Here is a 19,711-nt window from a genome sequence, read left to right as displayed (position 1 = left end):
GATGCATGCAGACACATACACACTCATACACACATGGATGCATGCACACATATACACACATACACTCAGACATACACAACACACACACATACATGTACATGAGCATGTACACACACGGATGCATGCACACACATACACACATATACACACTCAGTCACACACATGGATGAATGCACACACATACATGCATACACATATGGACATGTACACACACACACACACACTCTCTCACTCCCAGAATCCCTGGGTCTGTGGACCTCCTCAGGGGCCAGAAGCATGGCTCCTCCCCTGAGCCCCAAAGCTACCCCAGCTTTCCCTGCTCTCTCCCCTAAGATTAATGGGACTGGGGACAAGAGCCAACAAGCTGAGGCGATGTCTAGCTTTTACTAAAAATCCCAAGTAAATTATTAATTACAGCCAGAAGCAAAAGTGCAGACACTGTCCTATCATAAAAGATTAATATTACCAAAAAATCGCTCCCAGAAAATTACCAGAGCCTGCCACATGAAGCCTGCCACGTGGGGCCTGCCTGGAGCACACCTGCCTCTGAGGAGTGAAGGGCACATGCCTGGGTGGGGCGTCCCAGCCCACAGCCCACCCACCTTGAGGAGAGCAGTCTCCATTCTGCCTCTTGCTCAGACTGTCTTCATCCAAAGGCACATGAGCCTCAGCCTGGCTAGCCAAGAAGTCTGGCCTCTGACCATGACACAGAGCACAGCTCACAGGCCCTCTAGGAAGCCAGGCCTGGCCTTGGCCTTCATAGAGTGAGGCTGGGGGAGACGGAACCAAGCCCAAAGGAAGATGGGAGGTGGGATGGTAAAGGAGCTCCCTCAGAGCCATGCCACTCAGCTGGTAATGGAGAATCCCAATAATAGTCCCTGGCATGGGACCAGGGAGCCTCGGGCTTCAGGACCCCAGACCAGTTAGAGCAGTGTGCCCTTAGTAAACAGAAGGTGGACACACCCTGCTTCTCTCAGTAAAGATGAGATGCACTGTGAGGTGTGCACTCAGACCCAGCTGATATATTGACTTGTTTTGCTTAACAGGGATTTACTGCCAGGTGGAGTTTGGACCTGACCTCTTCCTTGGAAACCTTGGCAGAAGTCAGGCTGGAGGGGCAGCCTGGGGCCTTGTTTTCCTATCTGTGACATGGAGCTAACAGCCCTCCCGCTGCCTACTGACCAAGAACATGCTACAAGAAATAGAGAGCACACGGAAAAGGGCCATTTGTAATATCAAGTGACTTACGATGTCGCTGTGTGGAGGCGGGCCAGGCCCTTGGGCCCATCCCCAGATGAAGGGCAGCGATTAACGCTCACAGTAGAGAAGATGGGGGACCCTGCTTGGGTGAGCCCTCACCTTCTCTGTCTGTGGTGCTGGAGCTGGTAGGGCTCTCTCTCAGGGAATGGAGCCCAGCTCAGCCTGCCCCAGGACACAGAGCATGTGAGCCCCAGAGCTGGGCCTGCCTTCCTGCCATGGCTGGCCCATTATGTGCAGACAGAATGAGGCTCCTAAGAAAGAAAGCCTTCCTCCCCTTGTACTGCAGAGTGGGGAGGGGGCCAGAGCTCCCTGGCCACAACAGCCCCTGTGCCTCCTCGGCTCTGGCTCCTTCAGTGAGAGGTCCATTCTGGACCAAGGCCCTGCTCCCACTCCCAGATCTGACAATGACGCTGCTGTACCATGCAAGTCTCACCCTCTCTGGGCCTCAGTTTCTCTGTCAGCTAAGAGGGCTCTCTGTCTCTGAAAAGCACTTTGATCTGAACTGTCCTCACATTCTTCCAAAGCAGCTCTCGACTGGGGGTCCATAAACTTTTAAAAATATTCTGAAAGATGCATTTTTATATAATTGGTTTCCTTTGTGATTTTTTGTATTCTGATTTATGCATTTAAAACTATAATTCTGAGAAGAGGTGCACAGGCTTCCCCTGATTGCCCAGGAGACCTTGGCACACGAAAGGGTGAGAAGCAGAGTTTTCCAACATTCACAAATGCTAGCCAAGTTAGAAGAGCTCACTAAAGAAAGGAAAAACAAAAGGTTAATGGTCACTTGGAAAAACCGCTGTGCATCAGCAGCAATACATGAGAAATGGGCTCTGCTCAGACCTCCAAGCGTGTCTTTGGACAGCAGCCTGGCAGGACGCAGGAAGCCACCAAGGACCACACCCTTGTTTCGCTGTTAGGAAACTGCCCTGAAAGCATCCTTCTGACCACACAAGGATCCCCTGGCCACAGATTTCTCAGCAGCAATATCTGCAGTCAGAAGGAACTGGGAATGTCCTCAATGCCCCTCAACTGGGGAACGTCTAAACGGGCTGGATTCCAGACCAACAGGGATGAGGAAGACCAGGGACCCTGGATGGGTCTTTCTGAGATAATGCAAAGGCAGAGTGTGGGACCAGATGACATACAACTAGCTACAGCCACCTACGTGGAGAAGTGAGTGAGTCTGAGCAAAGGGGACTCCCATGGGGCCAGGAACGAAAGCAGAAGCAGGCAGAGAGTCGGCCTCGCCCTGCCCCGTCAGAGTTACAAGCAGCCCTCCCAGGCGACTCACGGGGTCTCGCAGCTCCTCACTGTCGCGGGCCGACGTCCGCGGGATCTTCACGGGGATCTCATCGCCACACTCTGTGTCGGATGCGTTGGGTGACTCAGTCAGATCAAGGAACTCATCTCTCTTGTGACCTCTGAACCTGATTTTGTCGAATCTTTTAAGCATGTTCAGCACGGAACCTCGAGGTTTCACCTTAACATGACGGTCGGAGTCCCTGGGAGAGAAGGGAGAGGAAAAGACAGGTTACTACCGCCACCCGGCCAACAGCAGCATCTCTCTCAATACGGAGGCGACAATTCATCTCCCATGTGAATGTGAAAACTACCATGACAACAGCAGGCCCCGCACCCCAACTGCAGGCCAATGATCACATTTATCAAGCACCTACTGTGCGCCGGGCAGCAGGGGGCTCCAGGATGCCCAGTTGGAAAGAGCAGGCCCAAGCTTCTGAACTAGCCAGTGGGGGACTGGGCCCAGGAGTGACTCACATACTCCCAACCCAGGCTCCAGAAACCCAACCAACTGCCTTAGTACAGAGTGAGTGGCAGAGCTAGACTGAAGCAGGCATGGAAGATGATCCGGGGGTCACAGTGGGGACAAGACACGGCGGAACACTGGAATCAAAAGTCACGAATGAGATCTTGGATAAAGGGGTGAGCTCTGAGGTCAGAATGAAAAGCAGCAGGGAGGAAGTTACAGAAAAGGACCCCTGGTCAGGGGAGCCTGGTCCCAGAGAGGTGTGGGGCCGCATCAGGAGGAAATGAGCACCCCTCCTCAGAGGCCCAGGGAGGTGGCCCAGAGGACCGCCAAGGTCCTTCCTTGCTGCCTGGAGGCACCACCTAGCTTTATATCCACCTCCCCAAGCCCTTCCTTGCCCATGTCTGTGGCACCTTGTGCCACTGACTGGTCAGGAAGCAGATGCCAACATGGTCACCAGCCTTACGGGCAGGGAAAGATGCTGGATTGGAAGCCTGAAGACCTGGGGGAGAGGACGTCACTTAAGGGAGAGGGCCTTTTCCTCATTGGCCAAAGAGGTGTGCTAATTAACACCCGCCCTGCTGCTTCTGAATGCTGCCCAGCGCTGTGCCGAACATGACCTCTGGCTGCCTCCTGGGCTAACCTCTCCCTTATGTCAGAGGGAGCTGGGCTTGAGCACCACCTGTGGGCAAGGGCCTTGCCTTCACCCAGCCTCACCTACAAACACCTTAAGCCACCATGGAAATGTTTCCAATTTTGGGCCTCCCAGGGTCGCACCCTCTACCTTCTGCCCACTTGGCAGAGGCTGCAGGAGTTGCCCACAGAGCTGGCGGGGCCCTGCCCTGCCAGCTCTTCCTCTGCGGTCTGGGGACTTCCTCCCCCTTTCCCTCCTGCTGCTCCAGTGACCAGGCATGTCCCGTCACACCCACAGCGTACGCTGACAGATTGCTGTCCGTGGGCAGTGCTACAGGCCAGGAAGGATGGATGGTGTAATGGAACCTGGGACGAGCAGGAACACCAGCCCCCAGCAGCCTCCCACCTCGTGGGGTCTTGGCGGGGGGCCCACTGGGAGAGGGTGGGGGTTCAGTCTGGAGAGAAGGCCTGGGGAATGGGGGGTAGGGGACTTTATCTTCCTATCCCCAGGCCCTACTACCCAGTAGGGACTTCAAGTGTCTGCGGAGGAGCTGTCTTAGGGGAGAGTGATTGGCTTTGCTCCTCTCGACCCGGATGGGCAGAATTCAGAGCAGAGCGGAGAAGCAGGAGGGAGGCCGGCGGAGGCTAGGTGTCAGGCAAACCTTTCTGACAATGCCAGGGCAGGAATGGGCTGCCTTAGGAGGTAGTAAGCTCCCCATCCCTAGATATATTCAAGCAGAGGTTACATGACCAGTTGTATAGGATGTTGGATGAGGGAATGGGCTGATGCGCAAGGTGGCCTGGAGAGGCAGCAAACAGAGCCAGCCCTGGAGTCAAAGGCCCTGAGTTCAAATCTGGTCTCTGACACTCATTAGATGCATGACCCTGCACAAGTCACTTCACCTCAACTGCTTCCAAAAAGCGAGAGAGGAGGGAGGAGGCTGAGCGGGCAGGAAGGAGCCCCCATGACTTCCTGCCCTTTCAAGCCGTGTCTCAGGCTTGCAGGGCCCCCACTTCCTCCTGTCATGTGAGGGGGTCAGGCCCGCTCCCCAAGGCTCTTCCTGGGTAGAACCCACAGCCTCTTCCCTTCCGGCCCTCTCCCACTTTCAGACTGAGTCCCCACATACCAGTGACACACTGGTCATTATCAGTGTCACATCAGGAAGCCATGGCCTGGAAGTCCCCAGCCCCGGGCCCGCTGCAGGAGCAGGGCCCTCAGTGCCCTCGCACTCGAGCACCTTCCTCCCCAGTTCTGCCCCGTGCCCCCTCCTCACAGCTGGCCTGCCCCAGCCCCTTCCCTGTGGGCAATGGCACCTGGCAGCAAGCCTCTGGGGGCTCCACGACTGCCCAGAAAGGCTCCCTAAGGCCAGTGCCTGCACGGGCTCCCTGAATACCACAGGAGCTTAATCAGTGCTCTGCAAACTGATGGGCCAGCACTAGGAAAATACACGAGGTGGCAGTGGGTGGAGGGGCTGTCGGAGACCTGGGCCTGGGCAGAGCCTGCAGCCCCCACCCCACCCCCACGAGTCTGCAAGGGGTCCTTCATGGCCTCTCTGCTCCCACCCTGGGGAGGGGCACCCAATTTTCAGATGGAAAACGGGAGGCTCCCAGAGCCCCTGGGCCTGCTCAGCCTCAGCCTGGCAGGAGCAGAGAGGTAGAGCTGGTCATCTCCTCTGACCAGGGACCCTTCCAGGCCTGGGGGTCTGCAAACATTGGTAAAGGGTTTAAGCAGCCACTTAGGCCCATCTCAGGGGGCTCCAGTGGCCAGAGCAGTGATTACACACTCTGCTCTGCTCACCCCTCCATCTGGCCCGAGGGGCCAACTCCCTCCTGCCCACACGCCACCTCCATGCCTTTGCCCAGGCTGTGCCTCTTGCCTGGAAAGCCCTTCCTGCTCCCCTCCCTCTCCTGGGGACCCTTCCCGAGGACCCCTTTCTTGGCGTCCCACCCCAATCAATCACCAAGTATTTACTGTCTAGAGGGGCCATTTATGGTCTGGGAGCCCTTGTGGGGCGCCCACAGTGTCCTACAGTGACGTTTTGTTTACTCTGTGTTCGTTGTCTGCTAAGGCGCCAGGTGCGGGGAGGGGGAGGGAACGTTACCTTCATCTTCATATTCCTAGGACCTGACAGGGACAGGCACACAGCAGGAGCTTAATAAGTGCGATGAGTGAAGTTTTGAGGACAGACGGATGTTAAGGCTCCCCCAAGTTCTTTGTCTCCTGATGAGTTTTTTGGGACTCCCTGCCCTCTCACACCAGCCCTCACCTGAGGCTGCCCCCCAAGTAGCCCTGAGGTCAGGCCGGGCATCCTGGCATCGGCTTCTCCCGCTGCACCGTGCCAGCCCAGCCAGCGCCTGGCATGGCCCTGAGCCTTCTCTTCAGACGGAATGTGACACTTCCCCCAAGTGATTCCCAGATGAGGGGATGCCGGGCCCTTCTCCTGGGGAGCTGGGCTGGAGCAGACTTGGAGGGCCCCCACCCACCCCCTCAGGGCTCAGTGAGGCAGCACCTTCCCCCCCAGGGGGAGGCTCCTCCCAAATCACGTGGCATTTCTTATCTGGGTCTGGGTCGCTGCTGCCACCCTGCCCCAGTCTCACCTGTGTCTGCAGCCGGGTTCTGAGCCTGTGCCTAACCCTGAGGCCTGTGACTCGCCCCGGGGCCCACAGCTAACGTGGCAGAGGCAGCACCTGCACCGGGCGTGGCTTGGCAGCCGGTCTTCTCTCCCCCACCCAGCAGCGGGCAGTCAGCCAGGCCACTGCCTCAGGGCCTCGACCTCCCAGCCCCGCTGCTGTCTGCACGCATCAGAGCCAGCACAGAAGCCCTCCTTACCCACCCATCTACCCATCTACCCATCCACCCTACGGACCAGCTCCCAGAGGAGCCCAGGGCACCACGCCAGCTTTTTACAGGAGACCACGCAAGAAAGTGCAGGGTGTGTGTGTGTGTGTGAGTGTGAGTGTGTGTGAGTGTGAGTGTGAGTGTGTGTGTATATGAGAGATAGAGAAAGACAATAAGAGGGAAAGAGAGAGTAGCAGAGACAGAGGGAGGGAGGGAGGGAAAGACAAAGGAGAGACAGAGACAGAGTCACATAGAGATAGAAACAGAGAGGAAAAGAGGGGGAGAGAGAGGCAGAGAGGAAAGGGGAGAGGGAGAGAGAGATGGACGGGGAGACACAGAGTCGGGGCTGAGAGAGGAAATAGAAGGGGAGGGTGAGGAGGGGCCTCCCGGCTGTTCCAAGCTCCCCCTAAGTGGACATGCCCCTCCTCCCATCCCGGAGTATTCCCTTCTCTTCCTCTTCCTCTTTTTCCCTCCCTCCTCATGCCAGGATTAACCAGTGTCCAGCCTTTCTCTTTCCTCCCATCACTTTCTCCTTGGTGATTTCCAAGCCAGGAAGCCGGCTCCTGCACTGGCCTTGGAGTCAGGAGGCCTGTGTTCATGCCCCAGCCAGACACCTCCTACTCCTAAGAGCCCAGGGCAGGGCAGTTCCCCTCTCTAAGGCTCAGTTTCCCTCCCTGTAAAACAAAGGATTGGCCACTGTGGCCTGGAAGGTGCTCCTGGATCTCCAGTGAGGCCCACCAGTCATCTCTGTGACTGCTCAGCCCAACCCAACCTTGGAAAGCCTGCCCTGACCTTCCTCCCCGGCCTCCTTGACCACAGCAAGAGTCCGTCAGGAAAAGGCTCTGGGCTCAGGCTCTCTGTAGGCCCATGTCCCGAGGTCCCTTTCCTGGCCATAGGAGCCCTGAAGTTTTGCCAGCAGACTGCCAGTATAGCTCACAAAATACAGACCAGCAGGGTCTTCTTGGTTTCGAGGACCCTGGGGGCACAGGATTCTAGATCTCCAGCTGAAGGGGCTTCAGGTCATCAAAGCCCTCCCTAGGCCACTCTGAAGTGAAGTGAAGAGAAGCCCAGAGAGGCAGGGACGTGCCCAAGGTCACAGGAACTCAGCAGGGTGCCCCAGCTCCAGAGTGAGGGAAGCAGGAGGTTTCTCATGACTCTCATCTTACAGAGAAGGAAACAGTCTCAGAGGGTCGTGAGGCCCTGGATCCACACTCCTCTGCCACTCAGGGGGCCCGTGACCTTGCCTCTCGGGGCCTCAGTCTCCTCATTAGTAAGGGTGGGGCTGGGCTCAGTAATCTCCCTGCCTTCCCAGCTTGGAATCTCCAACTCTTTCCCTGGGGTTTTTCCATGCCAGCTTGATGTGCCGTGTAGACAGCCGGGCTGAGCCTCTCTCCTTAACTTGCTGCCGCTTCAGTCGAAGGCTCCCCCTGGATCGAGCTATCGTCCCCAGGGCGGTCTGGGGGAATCGCCAGCACCCATGATGAGACCCCAGACGGTGGGGCGGGGCAGTGTGGGAGGGGATGGCAGCCTTCCTAACTCCATTCCAGAAAGCCAATGAGCCCAGATGCTGAGTGGGTAAGAATAGAGACCCCGGGGAAGCCGCCGGCCGGCTGGAAAGCTCACTAGCTCTGGCATCCCATCGCGGGCCGCCAACGCTCTGCAGCCAGGAACGTGGCCAGTTCAGGGAGTGGCCTGCCCTTGGTATCCCCCCAGGGCTCCACGAGGCACCAGATGGGCCCCCTAGGAGGAAAGCCTGGCCAGGAGACAGGGAAGGAGGCTTCCGCTCAAACCACAGCAGCAGGCGAGCGGAGGTGGAGGTGACAGTGGTGGCGGCGGCTTCCTGCCAGCCTGGCCCACCCCCATCCCCCATGCCCCATCCTCAACCAACCACTCAGAATGAGGGAGAGAAAATGTTCAAAGTCATCTACGGCTCCCCCTGCTCCAGTCACTGCCATAGTCACCAAGCACTTATTAAATGCCCACTGTGCAGCCTCCAACAACTGGCTTCACCATGTGGGCCTCGATTTCAGCTCGAGGCCTGGCTCTGATCATCCAGGGGCAGCCCCAAGGCTGCAGGGAGAAACAGCTGTACCTCTGGTCTGAGGGAGGGTTTTGGGTGGGGAGCTCATCACCAAAGCCCCCACCCAGCCAGCTCTGACCTGCCCTGTTCACTGGTCCCTCAGGGCTCCAGGAACGAGGCAACCACCTCTGAGCAGGCCTTCCTGCGGTCGGCCCACCGTCTGACCACAGTCCTTCCCTGCCTCACCCTACCAAGCTGACAGCAGGGAGCTCAGTCATGCCTCAAGGCCACAGTGTCCACTGTTCCCACCCGCTCATATATGATGATGGGTGATGGGGACCAGTGCCAAGAAACCCCCAGCTGAGCCCAGGGGCAGGGGACTAAGGGCAGGCAGGGACAGGCCCTTCCACGGGCTTTGGGGCACATGGGGGTCAAACTTCCTATTTCATAGGTAGGACTAAGTCGGGGAGCTTTGGCCAAGAAAGAATTCTAGAAGAGTTCAGGGCCCTCAGATACCCCTTGAGTCTACTTCCCCCTTCTTTCCTATGGGGAAACTGAGGCCCAGAGAGACTCATAAGACAGGCCAGGACCACAGGGGATAGTGAGGCCTTCATTTTACACATGGAGAACCCAAGGCCCAGACAGGCTCATGGGATCCCAGGATTTAGACATTAGAGTCTGCCCCCCTTCATCTTATGTAAAGAGGGGCAGCCGGTCTGCTGGACCCAAAGTCAGGAAGATCCAGGTTCAAATTTGGCCTCAGACACTTATAAGCTATGTGATCCTGGGAAAGTCACAACCTGTTTTTGCCTCAGTCTCCCCTTCTGTCAAATGGGGAAACACAGGATTTAACTCCCAGCACAATTGTGAGAAGCAATGAGATAACGATTGGGAGGTACTTGGCACAGTGAGGAAAGTACGGGTGAGGTTGGACTCGGTGGTCTATAAGGCCCCTCTGAGCACTGACATTCAGCGGAAAGAGAAGACCTTTCTGGAGGATCACAAGACACTGCAGCTGGGAGGCTTCTCAGATCCTAAATCTGAGTTGCAATGACTTGTCCAAGGTCACACTAGCAGCAAGCATCGGAGGCAGGCCTTGAACCCACAGCCTGTGACCCCAGAGCACATGGCCTCCCTGGCCCAGCATCAAAATACTCCAAACAGCTTCCCCTCTGGGTCTGTTAATGATGACCATTCATATGGTCTGAACCCCAATAAGGGCCGAAGCCTGAGCAAAGCAACCAGAAGCCCCTAAGCCTCACAGAAACAGCCTTCTTGATTCTCTGAGTCAACCCAGAGGACTCCCCTTCCTGTTCAAGACCCCAAGGCCAATCGGAGGGGCCCAGAGCCAGGCCATTAAGGACAAGGCTCCTGAACCAGACACCACCCTAAACAACAGGACTTTACTTATCTGAGTATTTTATGGACAGATAGTATGTTACAGCAAGTTAATGGTAAAGGACACACAGATACCCTGGCTTGTAATTTCAGTTGACACTTTGTCAAATCTCTTACTGTATTTACAACCTATTTGGTTAAGAAAATTCCTTTCTCATGCTATGGTTACACACACGCAGAGGGCATGAGTCTGGGGGGCACAGGTGTCCTGAGCTGGGACTTTTTTCTACCAGGCAGTCAGCATTAAGGCTCTGGCTCCCTGTTCACATGAACCAGCTAGCTCTAAGGGAATAAACAATATGAAACCATACACCACTAGCCTGTTTGCCTACTTTAACCAAACTTTCTGGGCAACATGAGGATTCAGACTCAGGCCCCCTCTAGTCTGAGCAAAGGTCTAGGAGGTCCAGATGCCGTCCCTGGAGTATCTGAGGTGGGCTGGGAAGGCCACGTTGCCCCCCTCCACTCCATGGCTCCCTGTCAACACCAGGGAACCAAATGGAAACTTGACTGTATGACTCTGAAAGCATTTCACGGCTGCCCCATCTTCCTTTCCAGACTTTTCATGACTCACTTCCTCTCCCTCCCACTCACATAAAAACACAACTAAGACATTTCGTTGTGAGGAAGCACAGAAGGAGGGTCATCCGTGCCCCCCGTGAGCAGATCAATAAATTGAACGTACAATTTTTAAAACTAGGAAAAGAACAAATTTAAAATCCCCAATAAAATACCAGACAGGAAATTCTCAAAATCAAAGGAGAGATGAATAAAATTGAAAGTTAAAAAAAAATCCACTAAATTAATAAACAGAACTAGGAGCTGGTGTTTATGAGAGGAAAACAATAAAGTAGATAAACCATTGGTTAATTTGATTTAAAAACATAAAGAAAACCAAATTACCAGTATCAAAAATAAAAAGGGTACATACGTCACGAAGGATAATTAAATCAAAGCAATTTTTAAAAAAGAAATTAAAGCAATTAATAGAAGCTATTTTGCCCAATTATGTGCCAATAAATCTGATGATCTAAGTGAAATGGAAACATAGATTAAAGATTAAATACTTAAAATGATCCTGTCTTGTAAAAAGAAATTGAACAAGCCATAAATGAGCTCCCTAACAAAAAAAAAAAATCCCCAGGAACAGATGAATTCACAAGTGAAATTTACCAAACATTTAAAGAACAATTAATTCCAATACTATATAAACTATTTGGAAAAATGGGAAAAGACAGAGCCCTGCCAAATTCCTTTTATGAGACAAATATGATGCTGACATCTAAACCAGGAAGAGTAAAAGCAAAGAAAGAAAACTATGGACAAATTTCCATAATGCAAAATTTTAAAATAAAATGCTAACAAGGAGATTACAGTAATATATCACAAAGATCATATATATACTATGACCTGGTGGGATATATATCAAGAATACAGGACCGGTTTAATATTAGGAAAATTGTAAACATAACTGACTATATCAATAACAAAAACAAGAACATCTCAATAGATGCAGGAAAAGCTTTTAACAAAATACAACACTTATTCCTATTTAAAAAAAACACAGACACAAACACTAGAAAGCATATGAATAAATGCAGCTTTCCTTAAAATGATAAGTAACACCTATTGAAACCATCAGCAATTATGATCTGTAATGGAGATGAGCTAGACACTTTCCCAGTAAGATCAGAGGTGAATCAAGAAAGTCTCTTATTAACACTGTCAAATACAGTACTAGAAATGCTAGTTATACCAATAAGAGAAGAAAAAGAAATTGGAGGTATGAGAATAAGCAACAAGGAAACAAAACTATCATTCTTCACATACAATATGATGGTATACTTGGAGAATCCTAGAAAATCAACTAAAAACTATTGGAAATAGCTAACCACTTCAGTCAAGTTGCAGGATATAAAATATACCTGCACACAGCATCAGCCTTTCTATAGACTGCCAACAAAGTCCAGCAGGAAGAGAGAGAAAGAAATTCCACTTAAAATAACTGTAGACAATATAAAATACTTGAGAGTCTACCTGCCAAGACAAACCCAGGAACTATATGAACACAATTACAAACCACTTTTCATCAAAATAAAGACAAAGAAATGTTCATTGCTCATAGTTAGGCCAAGCCAATATAATAAAAATGACAATTCTATTTACAAAAATCTAAGTTGTGGGGTGGCTATGTGGCGCAGTGAGTAAGAGTGCCGGCCCTGGAGTCAGGAGGACCCAGAATCGATTCTGGCCTCAGATTCTTAACACCCACACAAAAATAACTGGTTGTGTAACCTTGGGTAAGTTACTTAACCCCAATTGCTTTAAAAACATATATAAGTTGCCCAGATTAACTGAAGAGGAAGTAAACTACTTAAATAACCCCATCTCAGAGGGAGAAATTGAACAAGCCATCAGTGTACTCCCTAGGAAAAAATCTCCAGGGCCAGATGGATTTACTAGCAAATTCTATCAAACATTTAAAGAACAATTGATTCCAATACTCTACAAGCTATTTGGGAAAATTAGTGGAGTCCTACCAAATTCTTTTTATGACACAAACATGGTACTAATACCTAATTCAGGAAGAGATAAAACAGAGAAAGAAAATTATAGACCAATTTTCCTCATGAATATAGATGCAAAAATTTCAAATAAAATATTAGCAAAAAGACTACAGCAACTTATCACAAGAATAATACACTTCAATCAGGTAGGATTTATTCCAGGAATGCAAGGATGGTTTAATATTAGGAAAACCATCAGTATAATTGATCATATCAACCATAAAACTAGCAGAAACCACATGATTATCTCAATAGATATAGAAAAGTCTTTTGACAAAGTACAACATCCATTCCTATTAAAAACACTAGAAAGTATAGGAATTAATGGAGCTTTCCTTAAAATAATAAGTAGCATCTATTTAAAGCCATTAGCCAGTATTATATGTAATGGGGATATGCTAGAAGCATTTCCAATAAGATCAGGGGTGAAACAAGGGTGTCCACTATCACCCCTCTTATTCAATCTGGTACTAGAAATGTTAGCAGTAGCAATTAGAGAAGAAAAAGAAATCAAAGGAATCAAATTAGGCAAAGAAGAGAACAAGTTGTCACTCTTTGCGGATGTTATGATAATATACATAGAGAATCCTAAATAATCAAGTAAAAAATTACTTGAGACAATAAATAAATTTGGCAAAGTAGCAGGATATAAAATAAACCCACATAAATCCTTGGCATTCCTGTATATTTCTAATGAAATCCAATGGCAAGAGATAGAAAGAGAAATCCCATTTAAAGTTACCGCAGACATTATAAAATATTTGGGAATCTACCTGCCAGAACAAAGCCAGGACCTATATGAACACAACTACAAAACACTTTCCACACAAATAAAGTCAGATCTAACTGAGTGGAAAAACATCAATTGCTCATGGCTGGGTTGAGCTAATATAATAAAAACGACAATTTTACCTAAATTAAATTATGTATTTAGTGCCATACCAATCGATATACCAAAAAATTACTTTATAGACCTAAAAAAATAGTAACAAAATTCATTTGGAAGAACAAAAGGTCCAGAATATCAAGAGTATTAATGGGGGTGGCTAGGTGGTGCAGTGAATAGAGCACCAGCCCTGGAGTCAGGAGGACCTGGGTTCAAGTCCGGCCTCAAGACACTTAACACACATAAAAACTAGCTGTGTGTGTGACCTTGGGCAAGTCACTTAACCCCAACTGCCCTACAAAAAGCAAAAAAAAAAAAGTATTAATGAAAAGAAACGCTAGGGAAGGTGGTCTCGCTATACCAGATTTTAATCTGCATTATAAAGCAGCAGTCATCAAAATTACTTGGTACTGGCTGAGGAATACAGCAGTGGATCAATGGAATGGATTGGATACATGAGACTCAGCAGTCAATGACTATAATAATCTACTCTTTGATAAACCCAAAGACCCCAGTTTTGGGGATAAGAACTCACTATTTGACAAAAACTGCTGGGAAAACTGGAATATAGTATGGCAGAAACTGGGCATAGACCATTATCTAACACCGTATACCAAAATTAAGTCTAAATGGAGGCGAGATCTAGGTATAAAGAATGATACTGTAAGCAATCTGGGAAAGCAAGGAATAGTTTACCTGTCAGATTTATGGAGAGGGAAAGATTTCATGAACAAACAAGAATTAAAGAGCATTATAAAATGCAAAATGAATAACTTTGATTACATGAAACTGAAAAGCTTCTGTACAAATAAAGCCAAAGTAACCAAGATTAAGAGGGAAGTGGGAAATTGGGAAAGAATTTTTACAACCAGTGTCTCTGATAAAGGCCTCATTTCTAAAATATACAGAGAATTGAGTCAAATCTATAAGAATACAAGTCATTCCCCAATTGATAAATGGTCAAAGGATATGAACAGGCAGTTTTCAGAGAAAGAGATTAAAGATATCTATAAGCATATGAAAAAATGCTCTAAATCACTATTGATTAGAAAAATGCAAATCAAAACAACTCTGAGGTACCACATCTCACTGGTCAGGTTGGTTAAGATGACAAGACAGAAAAATGATAAATGTTGGAGAGGATATGGAAAAATCAGAACACTAATGCATTGTTGGTGGAGTTGTGAACTGATTCAACCATTCTGGAGAGCAATCTGAAACTATGCCCAAAGGGTTATTAGTACTTTCATAGCCTTTGACCCAGCAATACCACTTCTAGGGTTGTATCCCAAAGAGATCACAGAAGCGGGAGGAAGACCCATATGTACAAAAATATTTATAGCAGCTCTTTTTGTGGTGGCAAAGAATTGGAAATTAAGGTGATGCCCATCAACTGGGGAATGGCTAAACAAGTTATGGTATATGAATGTAACAGAATACTACTGCGCCATAAGAAAGGAGGAGCAGATGGACCTCATATCTACTTGGAGAGGCTTATACGAACTGATGCTGAGTGAGAAGAGCAGAACCAGGAAAAATTTGTGCACAGTTACAGACACAATGTATGTGTGATGACCAACTTTGATAGATCCTCTCAGAAATGCAGGGCTACAAGTAAACTCCAAAAGACTCATGATGGAGAGAGATGTGTACATTCAGAGAAAGAACCAGAAAGAATAGAGTTTGAATGCAGATTGAAGCGAATTACCTGCTCTCTTTCTCTTTCTTGTTTGGTGTGGTTTCCTCTTTCCCATTGTTCATTCCATCTGATACAATCCTTCTCAACCTGACCAATGTCTAATGTGAAAGTATCTGCAAATCCTATACCTGATTGTATGCTGCCATGGGGGGAAGAGTAGGGGAGGGAGGGGGAGAAAATTTGAAACTCAAAGAACCAGGGAACTGAATCTTGTAAACTCAAAGTAAACAAACAAATTAATAAATAATATAAAACAAAAATAAAAATGACAATTCTACCTAAAGTAATTTACTTATTCAGTGCCATACCAATCAAAATACTAAAAAATATTTTATGGAGTTAGGAAAAATAATAACACCACTGACCTGGAAGAATAAAAGGTCAAGAATATCAAGGGAATTAACGGAAAAAAAAGTGAAGGAAGGTAGCCTAGTCTTACCAAATCTCAAACTTTCTTACAAAGTGATAATCATCAAAACAAATTGGTACTGGCTAAGAAATAGAAAGGTTGAACAGTGGAATAGATTAGGTATACAATATATAGTAGTAAATGACCACAGTAATCCAGTATTTGATAAATCCAAAGATCCATGCTTTTGTAACAAGATCTCAAAATGTGACAAAAACTGCTGGGAAAACTAGAAAACAGTTTGGAAGAAACTAGGTATAGAGCAACATCTCACACCATATACCAAGATATGGACAAAATTAGGTATGTAGTTTAGACATGAAGGATGATATTAAAAGCAGATTATGGGAGCATGGAAATTTTTACTTTGTGAGATCTATGGATAAAAGAAGAATTTTTGACCATACGGATCACGGGAATTAAAATGGATAATTTTAATTAGATTAAATTACAAACAACTGATGCAGCCAAGATTAGAAGGAAAGCAGAAAGCTGGGGATTTTTACAGCAAGCATCTCTGATCCTCATTTCCCAAATATAGAGAGAACTAAGTCGAATTTATAAGAATACGAGTCATTCACCAATTGATAAGTAGTGAAAGGATATGAACAAGTAGTAACAAGCAGTTTTCAGAAGAAGTCAAAGCGATCTACAATCATACAAAAAACGCTCTAATTTACTATTGATTCGAGAAATGCAAATCAAAGCACCTCTGAGGTACCACATCTCACCAGTCAGATTGACTAATATGACAAAACAGGAAAATGACAAATGTTGGAGGGGACATGGGAAAATTGGGACACTAATGCAGTGTTGGTGGAGTTATGAACTGATCCAACCATTCTGGAGAGCAATCTGGAACTGTGCCCAAAGGGCTATAAAATTGTGTATACCCTTTGATCCAGCAATACCATTTCTAGAGCTGTATCCCAAAGAGATCAAAGAAAAAGGGAAAAGACCACTATGAACAAAAATATTTATAGCAATTGTATCTGGCAAAAAATTAGAAAATGAGGGAATGCCCATCAATTGGGGAATGGCTGAACAAACTGCAGTATATGACTGTGACTGAATGTTATCGTATAAGAAATGACAAGCAGGATGATTTCAGAAAAACCTGGAAAGACTTACACAAACTGATACAAAATGAAGTACTGAGAACAGTACAGACAGTAACAGCAATACTACGATGAACTACTTCAATTGACTTAGCTTTTCTCAGCAATGCAATGATCTAAGACAATCCTGAAGGACTTCATGAAAATGCTATCTGCCTCCAGAGAGAGGACGGACGGGGTCTGAATGCAGATTAAAGTACCATTTTTTTCACTTTATTTTTCTTGTTTTGTTTGTTTTTTTACAACATGGCTAATGAGGAAATATGCTTTGCATGACTTCAGAAATATAATTTATATATATATATATATAATTTCTTGCCTTCACAATGGGTAGGGGAAGGTTGGGAGGGAGGGAGAGAATTCAGAACTCAAAATTTGTAAGAAATGAATGTTAAAAAATAAATAAGAATTAAGAAAAATGTTTTAAGATGTATTAACTTGGTGAAGGAAATAGCAAATTTGAACCTGCTTGGCTTTTTCCAGATGGATAATATCCAATTTAATTGCTATGGGATGATTTCTGAAGACAGATGTAGATGATGGCTGAGGCAGGCAGAAGGGCTGGCCATGGCCTCAGCTTCCTTTCCAGGCTGTCCGTCTTACACCAGCCTTAACTGTCAGTGTTGGCTCCCACTTTTGCCTGTTACAGCCGCTGGCTGTCTGGCCCCTGGCAGTCCGGCCCCAAAGCTGGACATGATCTAATTTAATTCCCACATTTTCCAGCTATGGAAAGCGCAGGAGGCCCAGAGTGGGAAAGTGACTTCTCTCAGGCTACCTAGGCAGGAAGCATCAGGGCCAGGCTTTACCCTGAGTCCTCCTTTTCACTATCACAAGCCTACTTATCATGCAGGTGAGGAAAGACAGGGCAGGCTACTTACTTACCTGAGGTCACACATGGAGGGATGTGAGGAGGCAGAATTCCAGGCCAGTTCATCTAACCTCAAATCCATTGTGTCCTCTACCAGACCCCACAGATTCTCCATCATCCTGATGGGCAGAGAGGCCATAGTCTGGGGCAGAGCCAGCTGGCCTACACCCCGAACCTCCCACCTCCCAAGCCCAGCCACAAAGGGAAATGATCCCTTTCTCCATTGACCGTTGGACCTGACACACTACAGCTTTCTTTCTAAAGTCCAGCCCTCATTTCCCTGAGATAAGGCCAGCGGTTTTACTGCTGTCCTGGGGTCCAAACACTGCTACCGTGGGGATCTGCTGCCTGCGGGTGTGCACTGACATGATCTGCAAGTGTGCGAGTGACTATGTACTCAGCCAGCACTGATCCTGCCCCCTCTGTACCCACCCATTCACCCGGCACTTACCCTGCCCCCGTCTGCATTCCTTCATTCACTAAACAAACATTTCTGGACCTACTAGGAGCACACCGCTCCTTCCCCCTTCAATAGCCCGTTTCTGCCAGAGCCCTTAACTGTAAGCCCCATCGTTCTGATGCTGCTAATTCTGACTCGGTGCTGCTATGCCCAGGGGCTCAGTTGGCCCTTTGCAAATCGATGAGAAAGGGACTGCCCAGCACATTCAGCACACACACAAGGTGACCTTGCCCAGCCGGCGAGCAGGGTAGCAGAAGTAAGCTGGCTGGGTGGCGCTGGGCTGAATCGGACCCCAGCTCTCATCAACGTCTCCTTCCCTAGTTCCCTGATGGGAAGTGAGGCAGGGAGGAGGGAGGACAGAGTCAGTCAGAGCCAGATGAATACAAAGGCATACGCCACAACAATCCCAAGACACCAAATACCGCGGCTGCAGCCCCTCAGCCTCCACCCAAAGCCCCCCAGACTCTGTTTCCTCTTCTGCAAAATGCAGCGTCATTTATTTCACTCCAGTTGTGCCTGGAGCCCTGTGCTTAGGTTGGACACAGCCCCTCCCTGGGATTGAAGTCTGGAGGACAGGACAAGCACATCAAACAATCGGGTCACACACAGTGATATCCTTCCCACGCCCTCTGTGCCAAATGACAAAATAGCCAACAATAGAAAGAATGAGAGATAGCTTTGGGGGAGCACTGTAACGTTGGCCAAGCACCTACAAACAGACTCACTGGATCCTCACCAGACCATGGGAGGTGGGAGAAAAGTGAGGCGGGCAGAGGGGAACTGTGGTATAAAGGTCACAGAGCTAGGAAGAGCCTGAGGGCAGATCCAGACTTCACCCAGATGGCCTGGTTGGAGCACCCACCCTGTCTAGATAAGGAAACTGAGGCCCAGGGTATTAAGGGAACAGAAGGAGCGGGTGTCCAAGGTGGCTGGGGCTCACTGCTCTCATGCCCAAGCAGCCTCCTGCTGGTCAGCTCCATCCCCACACTGCCCAGGGAACGTCCGTCTGCTTTGGATGTCTATGGCTTCTTTTCCTAACTCTATGGACGGACAGAAGGAGATGGCGGGGACAGACCTTATTGACTGTCTAGGAAGAAGCTGAGATCTAAGGTCACACAGCCGATCCAGGGCAGAGTCAGGAAAAGCCCTTTGGTAGCTGAGAGGAAGAGGATGGAGAGGAGTGGAGAGAGGCTGGAGGCAGGAGATGCAAGAAGCCTGATACAGCCAACTAGATGGGATGGACAAGAGCCAGGAAGGCAGCACCAGCAAGACTTTGGCAACAGGTCGGGTCCAGGACTCTGGGGCTATGAGCAGGGGCATTGGTGCACACCCAAGTCTCTGAGTCTGGCCCTCCAGCCAACTCTTTCCATGACATGCCACATAGACAGGACACGTAACAGAGGGCTGGGAATGACAAAATCCTAGAATCTCAGAGCTAGTCCCTCTGAGGGAGGTCACAGGGCATAACTGGATCTGAAGAGAAATGCCATAGATGCCATCCTGACTGGTGATTAGTGAGGCTCTCCTTGAAGACCTCTAGAAACGGGGAATTCAACACCAATCCTTAGGAAGAAGGCCTGGTGTGACTCTGGTGAGGACTCAGCACACTTTTCATTCATTCAAACACATTACACACCCACTATGCACCTCTAATTGTCTCTGATCTGTGTTCTAAGGCCCCTCCAGCTCTCACCTTCCCTGTTCTAAATTCTCTCTCTTCCTTGGCATTTCATGTTCTAAGCTCCCTCCCAGCTCTGACATCCCCTGTCCTCAGGCCCCTCCCAGC

At 48.7% G+C, this 19,711-nt stretch overlaps 1 protein-coding gene across 1 annotated transcript in view; it reads right to left on the bottom strand.

Annotated features, from left to right (window-relative positions):
• Positions 1-19,711, bottom strand: part of GRAMD4 (GRAM domain containing 4) — a 60,365-nt gene that overhangs the window by 34,783 nt on the left and 5,871 nt on the right. Inside the window, exon 2 of the mRNA XM_069099321.1 lies at positions 2,429-2,765. Coding sequence (XP_068955422.1) covers positions 2,429-2,765 — 337 coding nt within the window. The remainder of the gene's footprint in view (positions 1-2,428; positions 2,766-19,711) is intronic.

The sequence above is a fragment of the Petaurus breviceps genome, unplaced genomic scaffold (assembly GCF_028583685.1).
Source record: "Petaurus breviceps papuanus isolate PSGF00001 unplaced genomic scaffold, PetGlider_PUasm1.0 370, whole genome shotgun sequence".
In the NCBI taxonomy this organism is placed as follows: Eukaryota; Metazoa; Chordata; class Mammalia; order Diprotodontia; family Petauridae; genus Petaurus; species Petaurus breviceps.
Note: the sequence above shows the minus strand (reverse complement) of the source record. Positions and strands in the feature narration are given on the sequence as shown.